The 23959-nt window shown below is 42.8% G+C and overlaps 1 protein-coding gene across 1 annotated transcript in view; it reads left to right on the forward strand.

The window, feature by feature from the left end:
* Positions 1 to 23584, forward strand: part of TMPRSS11D (transmembrane serine protease 11D) — a 51725-nt gene extending 28141 nt beyond the window's left edge. Inside the window, exons 7-10 of the mRNA XM_070410191.1 lie at positions 7483 to 7660; positions 13478 to 13737; positions 14935 to 15077; positions 22114 to 23584. Coding sequence (XP_070266292.1) covers positions 7483 to 7660; positions 13478 to 13737; positions 14935 to 15077; positions 22114 to 22275 — 743 coding nt within the window. The 3' untranslated portion in view covers positions 22276 to 23584. The remainder of the gene's footprint in view (positions 1 to 7482; positions 7661 to 13477; positions 13738 to 14934; positions 15078 to 22113) is intronic.
* The last annotated feature ends 375 nt before the right edge of the window (positions 23585 to 23959 follow it).

A 23959-nucleotide genomic window follows, 5' to 3' on the forward strand; every position in this document is an offset into this window, starting at 1 on the left:
GAAATATCGATGAGAGAGAAATATGGAACAGCTGCCTCCTGCACACTCCCCACCAGGGTTGTGCCCGCAACCAAGGTACATGCCCTTGACTGGAATCAAACCTGGGACCCTTCAGTCCACAGTCCATGTATATTCTTAATAGAAGTCTAGACCTTTTCTATCTGAGAAGTCCGTTACAAAAAAAAAAAGAAAAGCCTTTGGATGGTTGTCATATTGAAACAGTATCACTACCTTAGAGCTGGTCCAGCAATGGAAATTGGTGGTGGTGATTTACCTCTAATTTCTTAGTAATAAACCAGAGGAAGTAAATCATGCAAGTGGGGATTGAGAGGAACTGAGTGACTGGCCAACCCCAGCCCACTTCAGCTTTGGCCATTGCGGTGATCATGGGCTCTCTTAAGATTTTTATTTGTTTACTAGAGGCCCAGCGCACGATTAAATTGTGCGTGTGTAGGGTCCCCTAGGCCTAGCCTGCCATCATGGCCATGTCCACCACCCCCGACACCTCGCATGCTCCACGGATGCTGCTGCCCCTTGCCCTCCACCAGATGCCAGGTTCTCACCTTCCCTGGGCCTGGCGTTCACCCACTTGGAGGATGCCTGTAGGCAGCAGCCCCATTGTGGAGCTGCTCTCGGTGCCCTCCCCTTTGGCCATGACCCGCGGGCCACGCCATCTGGTATCGGGATGCCGGGATGTCCTTCTGCTCCACCGGCCTCTGCTCCATCTGGGCTCGGGTAGTAACCTCCGCTGCCACCACAGTCGCAGTGCAAGAGTAAAGCTGGCAGGCCGGTGGCACATGCGTGTGCACACTCCCTTACACTCCCCCTCGCACCTCTCAAAGGTTAGCCCCGCCCTGTCCAATCCAGCCAATCCGGGAGCCCTGCTGCCCCACCTCCAGCCAATCTTCTCTCCCACCAGCCTCAAGCGCCCCCCCCCCCCCACAACTGCCTTCCCAACCACCCTGGAGGCTCTCAGTCTTTTGAGCTGAACCTTCAACTCAGTGAAGGCGGGGAGGGCCACCTGACACACCAGGAAACTGAAGTCCGAGGCTGAGTGTGAGCTCAGCTCCACTCTGTTCCCTCCCATGGAGCTTGTCCTATCCCTCTGCGCCAAGTGCTCAGGTCCCATCCCTCCCTGACATCAAGGGCCTATTCTGCTTGCCCGCCTCCCGCTGCCTGCCGCCACCCTCTCACTCCTGCCACCCACAGCGTCCCGGCCACCCACAGCGCCCTGGCTCTGCTCCTGCCTCCGCCGCCTCCACTTTGCTCCCTTCTGCAGCACTAGGCTTCCTTCTACGTTGTCTTCAGTCTTCGCTCCCAGCTAGTATATGCAAATTAACTGCCATATTGGTTGGGTTAATTTGCATATAGTCGTTCTGATTGGCTGGTGGGTGTAGCGAAGGTATGGTCAATTAGCATCTTTGTCTTTTATTAGTGTAGATTTCATTCTTTTTTAAAATTTTTAATTTTTTTAATTACAGTTCATATTCAATATTATTTTGTATTAGTTTCAGCTGAACATTTTAAATAAACCTTGTTTGTATGTGTGTGGTGAGAATGTTTAAGATATACTCTCAGCAATCTTCAAGAAATTACTTGAAAAGAAACTTGAAAAGGAATTATTTTTTTTTATTTTTTTATTTTTTAAATCTTTATTGTTCAGATTATTACATTTGTTCCTCTTTTTTCCCCCCATAACTCCCCTCCTTCCAGCTCCCACCCCACCCTCCACCCTCACTCCCCACCCACTGTGTTCATCCATAGGTGCATGATTTTTGTCCAGTCACTTCCCGCATCTCCCACACCCCTTTTCCCCCCAAGAATAGTCAGTCCATTCCCTTTCTATGTCCCTGATTCTATTATAATCACCAGTTCATTCTGTACATCAGGTTATTTATTCACTTGATTCTTAGATTCATTTGTTGATAGATGCATATTTGTTGTTCATAATTTGTATCTTTACCTTTTTTTTCTTCTTCCTCTTCTTAAAGTATACCTTTCAGCATTTCATATAATACTGGTTTGGCGGTGGTGAACTCCTTTAGCTTTTCCTTATCTGTGAAGCTCTTTATCTGACCTTCAATTCTGAATGATAGCTTTGCTGGATAAAGTAATCTTGGTTGTAGGTTCTTGGTATTCAGCACTTTGAATATTTCTTGCCATTCCCTTCTGGCCTGCAAAGTTTCTGTTGAGAAATCAGCTGACAGTCGTATGGGTATTCCCTTGTAGGTAATTGAGCCTCTTTCTCTTGCTGCTTTTAAGATTTTCTCTTTGTCTTTTGCTCTTGGCATTTTAATGATGATGTGTCTTGGTGTGGTCCTCTTTGGATTCCTTTTGTTTGGGGTTCTCTGCGCTTCTTGAACCTGTAAGTCCATTTCTTTCTCCAGGTGGGGGAAGTTTTCTGCCATTATTTCTTGAAATAGGTTTTCAATATCTTGTTGTCTCTCATCTTCTGGCACTCCAATAATTCTGATATTAGTCCGCTTAAAGCTGTCCCAGAGGCTCCTTACACTATCTTCACACTTTCGGATTCTTTTTTCATTTTGCTTTTCCAATTGGGTGTTTTTTGTCGAATCTTTGGTTTGATTCTTGTGCTCCTCTGGTCTGCTATTGGGTATAATATTCTTTATTTCAGTCCGTGTATGCTTACTTTCTAATTTCTTTATCGTAGCATCGAGGGTCTCATTAGTTTTCGTGAGGCTCTGCACAAATTTATGGCAAGCCCTCAAAATTGCGATTCTTAGCTCCATATCCTCCATTTCTGTCATGTTTTTTTGTCTCCGCATCTTTTATGCTTTCTTGGTGCACCCCCTTGTGGTCTCTGTGCGCAGTCTTGTTCTAGCCAAGCCTTAATTGTTGTAGTTAACACTAGAGGGATTTGACCACCAGGCCGACTGGCTGTAGGAATCAGCTGTGCGGAAAACGTCTGTCTTCTGGGGAGGCGCTAATCCAGCCTTTGCCTGAGGCGATCGGCAAATGGCTGTGCGCAGGGCTTGGGCGGGCGGGATCAACAGGGCGGGGGGAGGGAACCGCTATGGCCGCTCTCAGTCCGTCCCCAGGGGCTCTGCCTCTCTGTCCCAGTAACCGCTGCAAACCTCGGAGGGGCCGTAGCCAGACAGTCCCGCTTCTCCCGTTTGAGTCTGGGTCCCTAGAGACTCGCCCGGATCTGTAGCCCAGAGTCTGAGACTCACTCCTGATTGAAAACGACAACCGCGCCCTCAGCCACCAGCCCGCTTTGCGCGCGCACCACCTCACCACCGCACCACCGTACCTTTAAATTTTCCACACTACGCCTCCTCTGAGCGTCGGAATGCTGTTGTTTTTGCTTCTAGTTGAAGAGTCTCTCCTCAGCCAGCCTTCCTGTGGTTCTGGTTGATGTCCGTTCCGACTTTTAGTTGTATTTTTGAAGTGGTTGTTTACGGCGGCAATCTCCGGTGTTTACCTATGCCGCCATCTTCGATTCTCCGAAAAGGAATTACTTTAGATCTACAAAATATTTTTGAGAATGACAGGATCTTAAGCTTTCTCACTACACACACACATAGGAAAGAGTTAACTATGTGAGGTAATGGATGTGTTATCTTGATCTTTGTTATTCAATAATGTACAGGTATATCAATTCATCACATTGTACACTTTAAACATACAATTGATATTGATCAGTTATTTCTCAATAAAGTAAGGGGGAAATGTAGTCTCTGATTTGTTCCCTAGTGTGGGTCTGAGAGTCAATATTTCTTTTCTTTTTTCAGCTTTGAGGTATAATTAACAAATAAAGTTGCAAGTTGAAATATAAATTAGACAATGTCAAACTTTGGAAGATTCCCCTATGTAGTTAATTAACACTTCCATCACCTCATATATTTACCCCTCCCCCACCTTTTTTGGTGAAACATTTAAGATCTACTCTCTTAGAACATTTCTATTATGCAATACAGTATTATCAACTGTAATTACTAGGTTTTACATTAGATCCTCAGACTATATTCACCTAATAGGTAAATGTCTGTACTCTTTCACCAAATTTCCTTATTCTTCCCCCCGCATCTCCCTCAGCCCCTGACAACAACTTTCTATTTTCTGTTTCTATGAGTTTGACTTTGATTTAAGACTAGAGGCCTGGTGCAAAAAAATTTGTGCACTCGGGGGTGTCCCTCAGCCCGGCCTGTACCCTCTTGCAATCTGGGACTCCTCGGGGAATGTTCACCTGCTGGCTTAGGCCCACTCCCTGGGGGAATAGGCCTAAGCTGGCAGTCAGACATCCCTCTGGCAGCCCAGGAGCCCTCAAGGGATGTCCACTTGCCAGCTGGAAGCAGGCCTAAGCTGCAGTCAAACATCCTTAGCGCTGCTGAGGACGCGGGAGAGGCTCCCAGCACCTCTACTGTGCTGGCAGCCGTCAACCTGACTTGTGGCTGAGCAGAGCTCCCCCTGTGGGAGCGTACTGACCACCAGGGGGCAGCTCCTGCATTGAGCATCTGCCCCCTGGTGGTCAGTGTGTGTCATAGTGACTAGTCATTCCCAGTCGTTCTGTTGTTAGGGTCAATTTGCATATTACCCTTTTATTATGTAGGATAGAGGCATTGTGCTCAGGTGGGGGCTGGCTGGTTTGCCCTGAAGGGTGTCCCGGATCAGGGTGGGAGTCCCGCTGGGGTGCCTGGCCAGCCTGGGTGAGGGGCTGAGGACTGTTCTCAGGCTACTCACAGCCCCTTCAGGGTTGGGGAGTCCCGCTGGGGTGCCTGGCCAGCCCGGCTGAGGGGCTGATGGCCATTTTCAGGCTGGCCACGCCCCCCAACTATCCAAGCTCCCAGACTCTCCTTTTTTTTCTGGGACTTATTTATCTTCTATAATTGAAACTTTGTAGCCTTGAGCGGAGCCCAGGTCTGGCAACCCAGGCTCCCAGCCCCTCCTTGAGTGGAAGCCATGGCTGGCTGGAAGCAGGTATCTGGGATTTATTTATTTTCTATAATTAAAACTTTATAGCCTTGAGTGGAGCTGAGGGCCGGCCAGGGTAGGTGGGAAGCTTGGATTCCTCCATCACCGGGGGCAACCCAAGCCTCCTGCTCACTCCAGCTCCGTGGCCGCCACCATCTTATTTGGTTTAATTTGCATACTCGCTTCTGATTGGTTTGTGGATGTGGCTTGTGGGCGTGGCTTGAGCATAGCAGAGGGACAGTTAATTTGCATGTTTCTCTTTTATTATATAGGACTAGAGGCCCGGTGCACAAAAATTTGTGCACTCGGGGGGGAGAGGGGGTCCCTCAGCCCGGCCTGTGCCCTCTCACAGTCTGGGACCCTTCGGGAGATAACGACCTGCTGGCTTAGGCCCACTCCCAGGTGGCAGAGGGCAGGCCCAATCCCTAGGGGCAGCCCCTGGTCAGGCTCAGAGCAGGGCCAATTGGGGAGTTGGGGCGCTGCCCCCTGTCATGTACAGAGCAGGGTGGATAGAGAGGTTGTGATGCCACCCCTAGTCACGCTCAGGGTACGGCCGATTGAGGGGTTGGTACACCGCCCCCTGTCACACTCAAGGCAGGGTCGATAGGGAGGTTGCGACGCCACCCCCTGTCACGCACAGAGCAGGGCCCATCAGGGGTTGGGGAGCTCCCCCCGTCACGCACAGAGCAGAGCTGATCAGGGGGTTAAGGAGCTCCCCCCTGTCACTCACAGAGTAGGGCCGATAGGGGAGTTGGGGCACCGCCCCCTGTCACGCACAGAGCAGGGCCCATCAGGGGGTTGAGGAGCTCCCCCCTGTCACTCACAGAGTAGGGCCGATAGGGGAGTTGGGGCACCGCCCCCTGTCACACACAGAGCAGGGCGGATCAGGGGGTTGGGGTGCCGCCACTGTCACACTCAGGGCAGGGCCAATGGGGAGGTTATGGCTCTACCCCATCACACACAGAGCAGGGCCCCGGGAGGGGGGAGGGAGGGCCTGGGGCGCCACACCCTAGCACACACAGAGCCGCAGGGCGATCAGGGGGTTGGGGAGCTCCCCCCTATCAGGCACAGAGCAGGGCTGATCAGGAGGTTGGGGCGCCTTCCCCTGTCACAAACAGAGCAGGGCGGATAGGGAGGTTGTGGCTCCGCCCCCTGTCACACACAGAGCTGCATGGCGATTAGGGAGTTTGGGCTTTGCCCCCTGTCATGCTGATCCCGGTGCCGGGAGGCATATTACCCTTTTACTATATAGGACAGAGGCCTGGTGCATGGGTGGGGGCTGCCTGGTTTGCCCTGAAGGGTGTCCTGGATCAGGGTGGGGGTCCCCCCTGGGGTGCCTGGCCAGCCTGGATGAGGGGATGATGGCTGTTTGCATCTGGTCACACCCCCTTCAGGGTGGGGGTCCCCACTGAGGTGCCTGGCCAGTCTGGGTGAGGGGCTGAGGGCCGTTTTCAGGCTGGCGGGTGACTGAAGCTCCCAACCGCTCCTTTTTTCCTTTTTTTTAATTCTGGGCCAGCTTTAGCTCTGAGGCTTAGCTCCGGCTCTCAGGTCTCAGCTGCTAAAAGCAGGTTTCTTGCCTTTGTTTACCTTCTGTATCTGAAACAATGTTGCAATCCTGCTGGCTGAAGCCGAGCTGACTGAAAGGAGGTTTCTGGGGTTTTGTTTAGCTTCTATATTTGTTACAATGTTTCTTAGAGTTGCAGCTGAGAGGCCGGCAAGGCAGGCGGGGAACCTGGCTTCCTCCGTCACTGGGGCAAGCAAGCCTCCCTGTTAGCGTCAGCTGCCTGGCTGCTGGCTGCCATCTTGATTGGCAGTTAATTTGCATATCTCCCTGATTAGCCAATGGGAAGAGTAGCAGAGGTACAGCTAATTACCATGTTTCTCTTTTATTAGATAGGATTCCATATGTGATACCATGCAGTAGTTGTTTTTGTCTGGCTCATTGCACTTAACATAACACATTCAAGGTTCATTAATGTGATTGCAAATGGCAGGATGTTTTTCTTTTTAAGGCTAAATATTATACCATTATTCCATTGTGTGTGTGTGTGTGGGTGGGTGGGTGCACGCATGCACACGCGCATGCTACATTTTCTTGATCCATTCATCCACGGACACTTAGGTTGTTTCCATACAGTATCAACATTTTTCATAGCTCCCAGGGATACCCATATTGCAGGTCACAATAGTCTGAGTAGTGAGGCTACAAAGAAGATGGAAATTTCCTAGTGAACCCAACAATGACCTATCATGACCAACCCCAGCTCATGAGGAATTCCAGAGAACTCTGAAGCTGTTCCAGAATTTGAAGCGGCACATCAATTAAGTTCAGAAATGTTCTCTAAAATTCAGTTTAGAGGCAACAGTAGTCACATAAGTACCCTAAAAATATAGCATATTGATCATGCTTTTAGAAGGGCTAGCATTTCCTGGGAAAGAATACATAAAAGACAGAATACATAAAAGTCATAAATGATGAACTCTTGCAACATCTCCCAAAAGTAAATGAATCATGATATCCCCAGAACACTAATGCCCTTTTCTCATTAGAATGCGGGGCCCATCCGAACCTAATATCATTGTCTGAAGAGAGAGTCGTGGGAGGCACAAAGGCTGAGGAAGGAGACTGGCCATGGCAAGTCAGTCTACAGCTGAATGGCGTGCATCACTGTGGCGGCGTCCTGATCAGTAAGACATGGATCCTGACAGCAGCGCACTGCTTCAGAAGGTGAGTCCACAGCTACCGACGCATCTGGAACAACTAGGAGAGACAGGTACATGAGGACTCCACCCATACCCTAAGGACTAAACATGATTAGATTGAGTCAGAAATAATTCAATGCAAAAAAATTGAGTATTTTCTTCCTATTCATGATAGCAAAAATATTTTTTCACCTCCAGCTAGCTAATTTATTCCTGTATTTCAGGTAATTGTATATCACCATGGTAAATAGCAAAGATTTATATGTCAGAATGTTTAATTTAAATCTTAGCTGCAAAAGTTAGGAAATTTATCAAACCTCCACAAGCCTCGTTTTTATTTTTTTATTTTTTCAAATTAGGGCAAATAGGGACATACTGTTATTTATGTCTTAGTTTTATTGGCAGAATTAAATATGCTAATGCAAACATGTTAAATGTTAGCACAATAGTTTGCTGCAAAAAAATTGCACATTATATCATGTAAGCTAATCAACAGACTGATGGCTGATCTCAAACTGCCTATGCCATTAACAGTGTTATCTATTTTAGAAACTAATTAAACAAACACTGCCCCTTCCTCACGGAAGCCTAAGTTCTAACACAAAAGTAATGACCAATTACTTAGATCAACATAAATAAATTAGTTTAAACAATTTATAGAGAATTTTTTATTGATGTGAATAAAGGTTATCCCATATAATAAAAGATAAACATGCAAATTAACCATCCCTCCACTACACTCAAGCCACACCCACCAGCCATGCCCACCAGCCAATGAGGCATGAGTATGCAAATTAACACAACAAAGATGGCAGGTAATTTGCATACATAGAGCAGAGTGGGAAAGCTGGTAGCTTCAGGGGACATGGCTCCCTCAGTCGTTCCCTCGGTCATTCCCTTGGGGAGACGTGGCTCCCTCGGTCACTGGACGGAATGCAGAGCAGGAGAGCCAGTGGCTTGGGGAGACATAGATCCCTCAGTCTGGGAAAACCCAGAGTGTGGGGAGCACCAGGAATGCTGGGAATCATAGTTCTGGTGGCAGAAGGATCTCCTAGACCAGGGGTGGGCAAACTTTTTGACTCGAGGGCCACAATGGGTTCTTAAACTGGATCGGAGGGCCGGAACAAAAGCATGGATGGAGTGTTTGTGTGAACTAATATAAATTCAAAGTAAACATCATTACATAAAAGGGTACGGTCTTTTTTTTCTTAGTTTTATTCATTTCAAACGGGTTGGATCTGGCCCTCGGGCCGTAGTTTGCCCAGGGCTGTCCTAGACACTAGAGCAGCGGTTCTCAACCTGTGGGTCGCGACCCCTTTGGCGGTTGAATGACCCTTTCACAGGGGTCGCCTAAGACCATTCTGCATATCAGATATTTACATTAAGATTCATAACAGTAGCAACATTACAGTTATGAAGTAGCAACGAAAATAATTTTATGGTTGGGTCACAACATGAGGAACTGTATTTAAAGGGCCAGAAGGTTGAGAACCACTGCGCTAGAGCAAAGTGAGCCTGGAGCAAGTTGCTGTTGTGGTTGGGGATGGAGGGAAAGCAAAAGTGAAAGACATAAGTAAAATCAGAGCATCTAGGAAAACTTAAAGGGAAGATATCCTATAACTTCCAGGAAATCTCCACCAATGGAGCAAAGAAAAAAAAATGCCTCTATTATTCTGTGAGCAACAAACCAAACTGGATTGGGGGTCTCAGACAATTCGCTCATATGATTGCAAAGACAGACAGAAACTCCCGAATTGGAGAGGGCTCCCCTGAGGGCTCCCAGATTGGAGAGGGTGCAGGTTGGGCTGAGGGACCCCCCTTCCACCCCCCCCCCACCCTTCCCCCAGTGCACGAATCTTTGTGCACTGGGCCCCTAGTTGTTAACATAATTAGAGTAATAAACTATAGTAGGATACATAAACTTATTCTATTGACATAAAGAAAAGGCCCTACTGCTCATAATAGAAGATCTTTAGACTTTAGTGTGACTAAAACCTGCCAGGTTCAGACCTACCTTATCATTAGGGTATCCTAGACACAAACATTGTGAAAGAACTAAACTCAAAAAGTTCACTTAGAAAGTGATAATGTTCTGAACTCATGTGTCTCTGACTATATCTATTCTCTTCTCAAACTCTTTCAATAACACCTGTCTCAAATCCATCCTCCTTACCACACACCCAAAGCACTCCAATTTTAGCAATTCAGGTTCATTTCTCAAAGCATGAGCCTTAAGTGCCAACAAGATTACCTTAGTCTCTGCCCCTGGGCTCTGCTTACATTTTCCCACTTCAGAGCATTTGCTCAATCTGATTATTCTCTTTAAACTGTTAATATTCCTTCCAAACCTCCATGTCTATTGGAATTCTATAAAATCTTCACTAATTTAAGAAGTCCTTTACAGATTTGATGGTACTGCCTCATACTACAATGCCTATTTCAAAAGTGTTTATTAAGTTAAGAGGGAGTAACATTTTAAAAGATTAGTACATGTATTCTGAACAAATGTTTTAGGAAAACCCATATTATTCTGAAATTTTCTTATGACTATATTATGACTCAATGTATTTTTTACACAATGAATACATTTTAAATTTCTGATAGCAGAACTTTCTGATATCAGGAGTAACCAAATTTCTGATTTAGATCAGCACATTTATTGCTATATATCAGAAAATACAAGCAACAAAATTAACAAAAAAATTTCAGTCTTCATTGCCACCTAAAAGGAATGGCATTAATTGATTGTGATCACCCCTGAGTTTAGGAACCAGAAATGCAAATACCTGGACTTAGCAACAAGCACTTAGAGTAATCAAGAATGCGATAGAAAGAGAGCAGGATTCTAAGCTGTATTCAGATCCGACCGCCAAAAGCTAAGTAAAGGCCACAGTTAAAAATGAAAGCCACAATTATCATGAAAGCCACAGTTATAAATATCACCAATGATAACCAAAGAAATCCATGATTTTAAAGGCTTGGAGCATTTGGGGAAGTTTGTCTCCCCAAATCCTTCCATTCACTACCCTGACTTATCCCTGAGAGCTGGCAAACTATATGAACCTTGTATTGGCATCTCCCTGTAGACCTGATTGTCACTGAGAACCCATTAATGAGGATTTGTTTGGGGCAGGACCAATCTTATGTCAAGGGACATAGAAGTGATGAGGCCCTCATAGAAAGGAGTCTTGAATTGTTACCTCCTCTATGAAGCTTTCCCTGATGCTCCTTTCCTTCTCCTACCTTCTTTCACAAAAATATGCTTATTAACCTTTAACAGTAGTGCCTGTGATCTATGATTATCTCTGTTAGGCTCCTCCTTCATTAGTGCGTAGAGCTGCTCAGTAACACATGGATCCTCACAGCAGCTCACTGCTTCAGAAGGTGAGGCCACAGCTACCTACCCATCTGGAACAACCAGGAGAGACAGGTACATGAGGACTCCACCCATAATTATGTATATTCTTATTCTCAGAGAGTCATACTATTCATTATACAAAGTAGATACTTAGTAATGGCTTGCTGAATTATAACTAGCGAAAAGAATAGTTACCTTCATTGAGTATTTACTTTGTGCCAAGCACTATGCTTGACATAGTTTACTTGTCTGAATTAATGCTTAAAATTGTGTGAGAGGAAATCATCTATCACATTTTATGCATTAAATAAACTGAGAATTAAAGAGTGTAAGTAACTTTCCCTAAATAATATTGCTAATATGTGGCATAGCCAAGATTCAAATCTAAATCTTACTGGTTCTCAAACCATGATCTTATTCATTTGCTGGAAGAAAAAAAAAACATAAAGGAGGAAATGGAGACAGGGAAGCAAGGAGGCAAAGAGGGAAGAAAGACACAAAGAATATATTTTAGAATCTTCATGGAAAGACCCTGATCAAATGAAGTTCAATGTAAAATAATCACGTATTTTCTTGTTGTGAAATATTTTTTCTTTAGAATTTTTAACTGGTATTTACTTTATACAAGCTACTGTGACTTATAAAAGCATTTCCTGGATATATGAGTTTTATTTTCTGTATTAATTCCACTGTATATATCTAAACTCCACAAAACCATTAAATTATTATTTGGTTTCATTTTTAAAACATATTTTTACTTATTTTAGAGAGAGAGGGGGAGAGTGAGAAACATCGATCGGTTGCCTTCCAATTCGATGCTTTCATATGTGCCCAACCTGGGACCAAACCTGCAACCCAGGTATGTGCTCTGACTGGGAATAGAACCACCAACCTTTTGTTGCACAGAATGCTGCCCAGCCAACTAAGCCACTCCAGCCAGACTACATTTTTTTTTTTTTATTCAACTTTAGGAGCACGTTGAGTTAACCCTACAATTAATAGATCCTTATTTTCACCACTCCGTACAAGATCTTTCTCTCTACCTCCACTGCTCCCATAGGCCTCACACTGATATTTTACATATGTCTTCAAATATACAATTACCTACAAAATGTATAGGGTGTGTGTGTGTGTGTGCCCTTCATTTATTTAAGTAGCATTGTGCTCATATTATTCCTTATTTGGGGAGCTCAATCCCGGGAATTTTAATCTGGTCCACCATAAACTCCACCATATACCTTTATTCAAGTAGGTTGTTCCAACTTCACACACACACACACACACACACACACACACACACACACACACCCTCATTTTTGCCTCTCTACAACCTTCAAGAATTTCTCTGAAATATGTACCCAGAAGTATATATGCAGTCTGCCAAACACACTAAAATGCTTTCCAGAAGTTTACATCTTTACCAGCAATGCAAAAGAGTTTGAACTTCTTTTCACCGACACCATGTTATTCTCTTCTTAAACTGTTGTCATCCTCATGAATATACATTAGATGCTCATTATTGTTATATTTTCCATTTCTCAGCTTACTAGTGGGTTTGAGTATTCTTTTACATACGTATCTACTAGCTGTTTGACCTTCCCCTTCCATGAACTTTCTATTCACATGTTTTGCCCATTTTATAACAGTTTTTCTGCACATTTATTATTGGTTTACAGATTTCTTTCTATATATTCTACAAAAGTTTTAGATATTAAACACTGCAAGTATTTTTTCATGGTTTCTCATCCATCTAGTAAACTTGTCAATAGTATACTTAAATTTTATTCCATGAAATTCATCCATTATTAACCTATGGTCTGTGTTTTGGGAGTTTCACTAAGAAATCCAAATTTCTAGGTCACAAAGATAATGCCTTAGATTTTTTGTTATATTAGTGAGTGGTTTCACCTGCCCCCCCCCCTCGCTCTCTCTAAACACACACACACACACACACACACACACACACACACACACACACTGTACACATGTACACAGAAATCTTCAACAAGCCTCACAGTACAGAAAAATCATTCATTAACTAATAAGATGTGAGCCCCTTTTCATAATTACTATTTATATAGAACTTTTGGCTAAAGGCAAGGCAAGGAAAAAATACAGATGGAAGAAATGAGTTAAAACTAAAGTAGAGAGTCCTTCAGACTTCTTAGTTGTTTGGATAGGAGGATGTAGAAAAGAGAAACATCAATGAAGGCATATCAAAGCATCAGAATATCCTTACTGAGATTTCACCAACCTAAGATATATTTTCTAAAATCTTTCTATGTTTCTTTATTGTGTCAGTGAAGAGTTCAACTCAACTGCTAGCTATGTGATACAGAAATATATAGCAAAGAGGGGTTGACCAAACAGTTTCTCGATGGTGGTGAGGGTAAAAAACACAAAATCCAAATATTTAACATGTTTTCAAATTCCCTATTCAAATCCATGATTTCTTTCTTTCTTTCTCTCTCTTTTTTTTTTTAGCTACTCTGATCCTCGTAGATGGACTGTCACCTTTGGTATTTCCACAGCATTTCCTGTAATGAGAAAAGCAGTAAATACTATTTTGATCCATAACAATTATAACTCTGCAGCTCATGAAAATGATATTGCACTTGTGAAGCTTGTAGAAGGTGTCACCTTTACCAAAAATATCCATACAGTATGTCTCCCAGAGGCTACCCAGAATATTGTACCTGGTTCTACTGCTTATGTAACAGGATGGGGATCACGAGCATATGACAGTAAGTATCTCAGGAAAAAATAAAAAATCTCTTGGTACTTGCTATTATATAATCTTTTTAAATTAGGGAGCACCTGAAAGATGGATTCTACAAACATAGCCATACTATATTCTGGTCAGTCTAAACTGTAGTTATTCCTGAGTTCCCTCAGCAAAGCAAAGCAATGCCCCTAGCTACTATGGAGAATTCCCAAATGCACAGGAAAATGTAAAATAAGGTGATAAAGAAACATGAGTTCTTCATAGGGAAATACAAGATAAAGTGATGAAAATACATGAATTTTTCAATGACGCAGAGACTCCATGTTACTCAAATGGCTCCCTTATAAGAAGAAAAATAAAATAACATTTTTTAAAAGAGAATTTGGCTAGATATTATCTAAGGGTTTTAACACCCTTTAAGGTATTAATAGCCATTTAAGGTATTCTGGAATGAAATAAATCCTGCCTCAAGCAAGACACTCTAGGTATACATAAATATTGCTCAGATTTATTTATTGAATGAATAAAATGGAAATAAATATGAGGAAGCAAATAGGGCCAAGGGGAAAATAAGAGTATCATCAGCTGAGGAGTGGAAAGATAGCATTAACAATTTTCATGGGATTTACCAATGTTATAGATGTCTCTCCAGAATAACACAAAGATTTAATTGTCCAGGAAAATATTTTATTGTGTTCTGATGGTCCAATGTGATTTGGTGTAGTATATAAAAATTTGTGCGAATCACAAAAATGGCATTGTTTTTTTGAGGGAACATCAATATAAAATAAATTAGTTCTTTAGCCTTGAAAACAGACTAGTTTCTCTTTTGTTTCTAGATTAAAGGTTATTCAACATGTAATTTTCCAATTCAAAGTCAGTCAGTAGATAATTTAAATGCTACTCGTCAATTTTAAAATGGCAGATTTATTTTTTTGTTTTTAAATTCTAAGTGGCATCACAAAGCGAAAGGAGAGAGAGAGAGAGAGAGAGAGAGAGAGAGAGAGAGAGAGAGAAACTGATCTGTGTAAAAAAGGTTATCTTTCTCTACTCATGTGTATCTTTACTGAGAAGAGACACCTAAGTACATCTTAATAGCCTTTTCTGAATAAGAGATAAAGTTTGGAGTACAGTTATTCCTTCCCATATTCAATGTAGAGTCTTCAATTTATTTACTTATTTTGAATCTATTTTCTTTCTGATTTGTAATTAACAGGCAACCCAGTTCCAGAACTAGAACAAGGACAGGTCAACATAATAAGTAATAGTGTATGTAATGCACCAACTAGTTATGATGGCGCAGTCTTGTCTTCAATGCTATGTGCTGGACTGGCTCAAGGTGGAGTGGATGCATGCCGGGTAAGTTCAAGACCATGTTATCAATGACTCTACTCAAGTTTATAAGTTCTTACTAGCATGTGATACCATGATAGTCAAAGAGATAAATTGTAATATACAGTCCTGGTCCTATAAAAAGGTATTATCTAGATTTTAGAGATAAAATTCATTTTATGAGGTTGATTTGTCATGAAATACTAATTTACTAATTTTGAGAAGGCAGGTTGCAGAGTGGTTAATCCAAGCTCAAGAACCAGACAGGCCTAAGTTTTAATTCCTTAACATCTATAACCAATTATTTTATCAACTAGAGGCCCAGTGCACAAAAATTTGTGCACTGGGGGTGGGGGGGTCCCCCCAGCCCGGCCTGTGCCCTCTTGCAGTCTGTGACCCCTTGGGAGATAACGACCTGCTGGCTTAGGCCTGCTCCCAGGTGGCAGAGGGCAGGCCCAATCCCTAGGTGCAGCCCCTGGTCAGGCTCAGAGCAGGGCCGATTGGGGAGTTGGGGTACTGCCCCGTCATGTACAGAGCAGGGCAGATTGGGAGGTTGCAATGCCACCCTCAGTCACACTCAGGGTAGGGCCGATTGGGGGGTTGGGGCACTGCCCCCTGTCACACTCAAGGCAGGGTCAATGGGGAGTTTGCGGCGCCACCCCCTGTCACACACAGAGCAGGGCCCATCAGGGGGGTTGGGACTCCATACCCTGTCACACACAGAGCAGGGTCGATCAGGAGTTTGGGGAGCTCCCCCCTGTCATGCACAGAGCAGGGCCAATCAGGGGGTTGAGGAGCTCCCCCCTGTCACTCACAGAGTAGGGCTGATAGGGGAGCTGGGGCACCGCCCCCTGTCATACAAAGAGCAGGGCGGATCAGGGGGTTGGGGCTCTGCACCCTGTCACACTCAGGGCAGGGCCAATGGGGAGGTTATGGCTCTACCCTGTCACACACAGAGCAGGGCCCATGGGGGGGTGGGTTGGGGCGCTGCACCCTGTCACACACAGAGCAGGGCCAATCAGGGGATTGGGGAGTTCCCCCCTATCAGGCACAGAGCAGGGCTGATCAGGGGGTTGGGGAGCCTTCCCCTGTCACGAACAGAGCAGGGCGGATAGAGAGGTTGTGGCCCCGCCCCCTGTCACACACAGAGCCGCAGGACGATCAGGGGGTTTGGGCGCTGCCCCCTGTCATGCTGATCCCGGTGCCGGGAGGCATATTACCCTTTTACTATATAGGATAGAGGCCTGGTGCACGGGTTGGGGCTGGCTGGTTTGCCCTGAAGGGTGTCCTGGATCAGGGTGAGGGTCCCCACTGGGGTGCCTGGCCAGTCTGGCTGAGGGGCTGAGGGCTGTTTTCCGGAAGCGGGTGGCTGAAGCTTCCAACCGCTCCTTTTTTTCTTTTTTATTCTGGGCCAGCTTTAGCTCTGAGGCCTCGCTGCTGAAAACATTGATACAATGTTGTGGTCAGGCTGGCTGAACCTGGCTGACTGACAGCCAGTTTCTGGGGTTTTGTTTAGCTTCTTATTTGCAACATAGTACATAGTTGCTTAGAGTTGCAGCTGAGAGGCCGGCAAGTGCGGGGAAAGTTGGAGTCAGCAGTCACTGGAGCAAGCGAGCCTCCCTGCTCGCTTCAGTGCATGGCTGCTGGCCGCCATCTTGGCTGACAGTTAATTTGCTTAAGGATATGCTGATTAGCCAATGGGAAGGGTAGCGGTCGTACGCTAATTACCATGTTTCTCTTTTACTAGTGTAGATAAAATGAGGATAATGATATAATAATAGTAGTAGTAGTATCTAATGTTTTACATCCTACTAAAGAGTAGATGGAGATTAAATTTGTAGGGTACATACTAAGCAACAAGGAAATACCAGCTATTTTTATTGTTATTAACCTAGATCATGATCACTGGCCTTAATAACTGTAATCTCAACCGTTTAATCTCTATGAGGGTTTAAGTAAATTAATTATCATCTAGGAGTCATGGGCAATAATTGATTTTAAGATTAAATAACACCTCAATATCAGCACCTTGAAGATAGAAAATTTATTTTAAAAGCTTAATTACTTGAGTTACAAGAGCTCTCAAATTGTAAAACAGCACAAATGAGAAAAAAATTTAGATCTAGCCTATAATTTTAAACCAAGTATAAAAATGCAAACAATAAATATGAAATTCTCCCTTTAAAATCATTACAATAATATTTTAATATTAAAAATTTTAATTAAGTTATCTACACCATTGATGTGGTTATATCTTTTCATAGATTTTATCAGAAATCCAATTCCATATATTAATAGCAACAGCTTCTCAGTATCAGAAATTACATTACTGGAATTAAGAAAAATCAATCTGTTTTCTTGAGGAATTTGATACTTTTTTCCTGGGAACTGTATGCAGAAAAACTAGGTTTATTCTTTTCTCAAACATTACTGACTTTTTTATTTAGTGAACATGTTTTTAAAAACTGAGTAAGAAGAACTTCTTACATAACTTTTGTGAAGACTCCAACCCATGCACATTTTCCCCAAAATGAAACATTTTTATTGATTGCAAGTTGTGTGTAGGTGAGGGGCGTTGTTTATTTATTTTCAGGATACTGTTAATTACTCATGGCCTTTTATCCCCAGTTTAAGTGGATATGACTTTGTGGTAGAGGCCGCTTCTTCTTCCCTTAGCAGCTTCTTTTTTATTGCTGGCCCTGTAAACAACAAACTCTCAACTTTCATAGTAGTTTTGCAGATAATTCACTAATCTAATAAGCAACACACCTCTGCACTGACCATTTCAGATCTACTAAGAGCATTAACACCCACTGACTTAGGGACACACATGAGTATAAAAGGATGTTATCATGCTTTACTCATGATGCCCTTTACCTTCGGCATATACAAATTCGGCTCTTCCCCCAAGCCTAGTTGAAGCCATAACTCATCTTGAAACTTTCCTGTGTCTTCTACTCCAGGCCTCATTAATTTTCAGCTGAAATACTATAATGCGTACAGTTTGTGCCTCAAGAATAAATAGCACTTCACATAAGATCTTACGATGTCCTATCATTTCTGTTCATTCATTCATTCAAAGAAAATATATTAGTTTCTGTGCATCAGACACTTGCTAACACAATGTGTTCCTTGCACTCAGCAAAGCAATGTCTAGAAGAAAGAACACAAATTCAAATATCTGCACAATCAGACAGTGAAGCTGGCTAGATACAGGAAAACATGACATGTCCTTCTTCGTTTAACATTTGCCTGTGCACTCTTGATAAGACATTATACAGAAAATTGTCTTACAATAGTGGAAATAGCAGCAAAAAGGCAATGGTGAAAACAGTGCTGAGCACTGGTTATCTGAAGCACAGATGCATAATCTGAAAGAGGCAGTGCCTCTGATGATTCACACATTAACCCATCTTCCCATCTAGACCAGTAATTAAGTAGGCATGGAAGCACTAGCTACCAAGGTCAGTCAAATGAATAGCAAACTATTCTAGAAGCACACTTGGTAATAATAGCTGATTTTTATTAGTACTAACTCTATGCCAGGCATTATATGTGTTAACCTCATTTAAACACTCAAAAACATTTACCGATGAGGAAACTGAGGCACAAGGAGCTATTAAATAGCTTACCGAAGGTCATGTTGCTGGTTAGTGGAGGATTCAAACACTGGCTATCTAACTCCAGAACTCACAGATTTACCTCATCATGCAGCATGTAAGACCTACTAAATTTGTCTCCCCAACTGGAAAGCCTATGCACATATTTGTTGGTTGGTTTATTATTATAATTGGCTGGTATTTCATGAGGAGCATTTTACTCATTGCCATATAAATATCTTTCTGCTTATTCATAAAAAATAAAAATATTGGATTTTTTATATTTATCTTTATTGTTGAAAGTATTACAGATTTCCCCTATTTTCCCCCATGAACTCCCTCCAACCTACTCCCACCCCCTCCCCAAGCCTTCAGCACACTATTGTCTGTCTCCATGGGTTATGTATATATGCATATAAGTTCTTTGGTTAATCTCTTTCCTCTTCAACCCCTTTCCCCGGAGAATCATCAGTCTGCTGTATGCTTCCATGTCCCTGGACCTATTCAGTTTCTTTTGTTCATTAAATTCCAAATCTAAGTGAGATCATATGGTATTTGTCTTTCTCTGACTGGCTTATTTCACTTAACATAATACTTTCCAGGTCTTACCATGCTCTCTCAAAGGCAAAGAGATCCTTCTTTTTTACAACTCCATAGTATTCTATTTTATAAACTAAAGACCTGGTGCATGAAATTCGTGCACTTGTGGGGGGATGTCCCTCAGGCTGGCCTGTGCCCTCTTGTAGTCCGGGAGCCCTCAGGGGATATCTGACTGATGGCTTAGGCCCACTCCTCAGTGGGAGCGGGACTAAGCCGGCAGTCAGATATCCTTAGTGCTGCCGCGGTAGCGGGATAGGCTCCGGCCACCTTGGCTGCACTCACCAGAGGTGAGTCCAGCTTCTGGCTGAACAGTGCTCCCCCTGTGGGAGCACACTGACCACCAGGGGGCAGCTCCTGCGTTGAGCATCTGCCCCTGGTGGTTATTGCACATCATAGCAACCAGTCGTTCTGCTGTACGATTGATTTGCATAGTAGCCTTTTATTATATAGGATGTACCACAGCCTTTTTAACCACTCATCTACTTGGGCTATTTCCAGATCTTAGCTATGGTGAATAGTCTTGCTATGAACATGGGAATGCATATATTCTTTCTGATTGGTGATTCAGGTTTCTTAGGACATATTCCTAGAAGTGGGATCACTAGGTCAAATGTAAGTTCCATTTTTAATTTTTGAGGAAACTCCATGCTGTTTTCCATAGTGGCTACACCAGTCTGCATTCCCATCAACTGTGTACTAGGGTTCCCTTTCCTCCACACCCTCACAGGACTTGTCATTTGTTGATTTGTTGATTGTAGACATTTAGATAGGTGTGAGTTGATATCTCATTGTTTTAATTTAGGTCTCTATGATGATTAGTGATGTTGAGCAATTTTTCATATGTCTCTTGGCCATCTGTATGTCCACTTTGGAGAAGTGTCTATTTAGGTCTTTGCCCATTTTTTAATTTGATTTTTTGTTTTCCTTTGGTAAGTTGTATGAGTATATATATTTTGTAGATTAACCCCTTATCAGATGTATCATTGCCAAATATGCTCTCCCACACAGTGGAATCCCCTTTCTTTTTTTTCTTTTTTTTAAGTATTACAGATAGTATTACATATGTCTCCTTTTTCCCCCATTGACCTCTCCCCAGCCACTCCCACCCCCTAGCACATGCCCTCACCACCCCTAGTGTCTGTGTCCATTGGTTATGCTTATATGCATGCATACAAGTCCTTTGATTAACTTCTTACCCCACCGCTCCCTGCCTCCCCTGCCTTCCCACTGAAGTTTGATGGTCTGTTCAATGCTTCTATGACTCTGCCTCTATTTTTGTTCATTAAATTCCACAAATGAGTGAGATCATGTGATATTTGTCTTTCTCCAACTGGCTTATTTCACTTAGCATAATGCTCTCCAGTTCCATCTATGCTGTTGCAAATGGTAAAAGTCCCTTCTTTTTTATAGCAGTGTAGTATTCCATTGTGTAGACATACCACAGTTTTTTAATCCACTCATCTGCTGATGGGCACTTAGGTTGTTTCCAAATCTTAGCTATTGTAAATTGTGCTGCTGTGAACATAGGGGCGCATATGTCCTTTCTGATTGGTGTTTCTGAGTTCTTGGGATATATTCCTAGAAGTGGGATCACTGGGTCAAATGGGAGTTCCATTTTTAATTTTTTGAAGAAACTGCATACTGTTTTCCACAGTGGCTGCACCAGTCTGCATTCCCACCATCAGTGCACAAGGGTTCCTTTTTCTCCACATCCTCGCCAGCACTTGCCGTTTGTCAATTTGTTGATGATAGCCATTCTGACAGGTGTGAGATGGTACTTCATTGTCGTTTTGAACTGCATCTCTCAGATAATTAGTGACTTAGAGCATATTTTCATATGTCTCTCGGCCTTTTGTATGATCACTTTCGAAAAGTGTCTACTTAAGTCCTTTGCCCATTTTTTGATTGGATTGTTTATCTTTCTTTTAAGATGTATGAGTTCCCTATAAATTTTGGAGACTAGGCCCTTATTGGATACAACATTGGCAAATATGTTCTCCCATGCCATGGGCTTTCTTGTTGTTTTGTTTTGTTGATGGTTTCTTTTGCTGTGCAGAAGCTTTTTATTTTGATGTAGTCCCATTTGTTTATTTTCTCCTTAGTTTCCATTGCCCTAGGAGCTGTATCAGTAAAGATATTGCTACGACATATGTCTGATAAAAAATAAAACAAATTTAATGACACCATGCAGGGAGAGTACTATGAATAGAAGGATAAGTGAGTCTTCTAAAAACTCACTCAACAAATGTTTTCTTAGCATCTACCATGGGCTGAATACAGCAGTGTCTGGAATAGGTGGGCCCCTTCCCCTGATGGACTTTACAGAATGACCAGAAAAGCAGACACTGAACAAGTATCATGAAAATGCAAGGAGGGTTGCAGAGATGTGCAGCTGCCACAATGAGAGGAACTGACCCAGTGGGAGAAAGTTCAAACAGGCACACAAATGTGCTTGTGTAAAACCATGATGAAGTGGTGAAAAAGATACACAGGAGATATAGGAACACAGGCCGTGACAAACTAATCCAGCCCAAAGGTGGAAGGGTTGGCAGGGGGAGGGAAGGCACAGGTGTTCAGGAAGGCTTCCTAAGGGAGATAAAGCTTGTGCTGAGTGGAGTCAACCAAGCAACTGAAGGAGCCTGGAAAATGTGCCCCTCATCTTCTCACACTTGCTGAAGGAATGTGTGTTCTTGGAAAAGTTTGGTGATTTTCACATGACTTGGTATAGTATCTTACCAGGTAATGTCAGACTAACTGTATTGTCATAATGGCTATGACTGTTTCCACTGCCATAAAAAATAAACTCCTTAACGCTTTGGGGTTGTCTTCACACTGAAATCATTATTCTGTTTCTGTTTCTTCAGGGTGACTCTGGTGGCCCACTGGTACAACAGGACACACGGCGGCTCTGGTTCCTCGTGGGGATAGTGAGCTGGGGGGAACAATGTGGTCTGGCAGATAAGCCAGGAGTGTACACTCGCGTGACAGCCTACCGTGACTGGATAGCTGAGCAAACTGGGATCTAGTGGAATAAATGCCTCTCTGTTGCAAAGTCTGTATGCGGGTGTGCCGGTCTAAAACTCTACGACTACTTTTCAACTGCAAAATAAACTGCAAGTTCCCTATTTAATACCCTTTACATAAATATGGTTTCACCAGCAATTTTATCTTTCTGTATTACTATGGATTTCATATTTTCCTCAAGAAAACCATATGAACACTGCACAGTACTGTGGCAGCATGCCAGGCAGAGGTAAGAGATGTATGACAGTTGTGGATTACTGCTAGTAGTGAGGAAATTGGGTCTTCAGGAGGAGATAAGAGGAACCCAGACACATCTGCAGCATCAAAAGCCTCTTCTCTAAGAAGTTTCACTAAAGCTGATACGTAGGCAGAGTATCAAAACGTGCAAAAAGAAGTGGTGGAATAGCATTCAAGACAGAAAGAACAACATGAGGCAAGAAAAGATACTATTTATTTGAAACTTCTGCTTACTCGATATTTTATGGGTGGTATTAAGTCTTAAAATTAAATATATATAAAGTCATTGTACAGTCCCATAGCAATCTTAATTATCCTGTAAGAACATGCTCCCATAAGAGCTAACTGATGAATTTTAGGCATTTAAGATCAAAGCTAAAATATTCACTTCTCAACTAAGACCGAAAAAATTAAAAATAATTTTCCAGACAACTTTTATTAAATATATTCTTGATCTACCTGAAGGAGAGATTTTATTTCTTCCATAGATAAATTTAGGAAGTACATCTATACAAGCATCTTGGGTAACTTACAACTACATGGGGCTTTTTTACAATTAAATAGGAGTAATTTTAAGAACTTAAGAACACTAGTGACAGTTATTTTTTAGAGTTTAAGAATCCTCAAAACCTAACTCCAAATAATGAATTGGAAGTCATGAGGGAAAAAATGTGAAGAACTAGTTTGCAAAGAGAAAGTTTAATTTCAATGAAATCATCTTAGAGAGACAAAGAGACTTTTCTCTCTCCCTCTTTCTCTCTTTCCCTCTCATGCACATACAAACATAAATTAAATAAAGATATATTAAAATTTAATGACACAACAATTTATATCATCTGAATCATGAATGTTACTGAATTTTTATGGGACCCTAGCATAGCTAAAGCGTGGTTATGCATGACCATCTATGTGTCAGGGCTTCCTCCTTCCAAAAGCTAACTTATGGGTACCAGAAAAACCACACGCGTTATGATGAAACCTTCTTATAATTCCTCGTGTAAAATTGTGAGACCTACATTGAAGTCATTTAATTTTAAAGAAAAGATGTTGAAAATGTAACCAACTCCTGGTGAAATGTATAAACTGTTGACTTACACTATTTCAAATAAATCTTACAAATCAGTTCCCTGTCTAAGTATTTATGGAAGTTATGATTTAGGAAGGACAATCCAAAACAATTTATTTAATTGGTTCTCCAGTAAGAGAACTGCCAACTGACTCTAAAGGCTTGGCACTTTCTGCTGCCTTATAATCAAGCTCTATAACCGAGGCAAGCGTCCAGCTTGGCACTCCCTTGCTCCACCCTGTGAGGACAACATTAAACTGGTAATTTAGAGTATGCCCCAAGGGGACCGGGTTTTGTACTCGTGTTGGTGTGTTTGAAAGTGTGTGTTCTGTCACATAATCATAAATGTATTTTTGTTTATTCCTACATATTGAAAGCTATAT

The sequence above is a fragment of the Myotis yumanensis genome, unplaced genomic scaffold, assembly GCF_028538775.1.
Source record: "Myotis yumanensis isolate MYYU_CA2020_CCGP unplaced genomic scaffold, mMyoYum1.0.hap1 SCAF_1, whole genome shotgun sequence".
In the NCBI taxonomy this organism is placed as follows: domain Eukaryota; kingdom Metazoa; phylum Chordata; class Mammalia; order Chiroptera; family Vespertilionidae; genus Myotis; species Myotis yumanensis.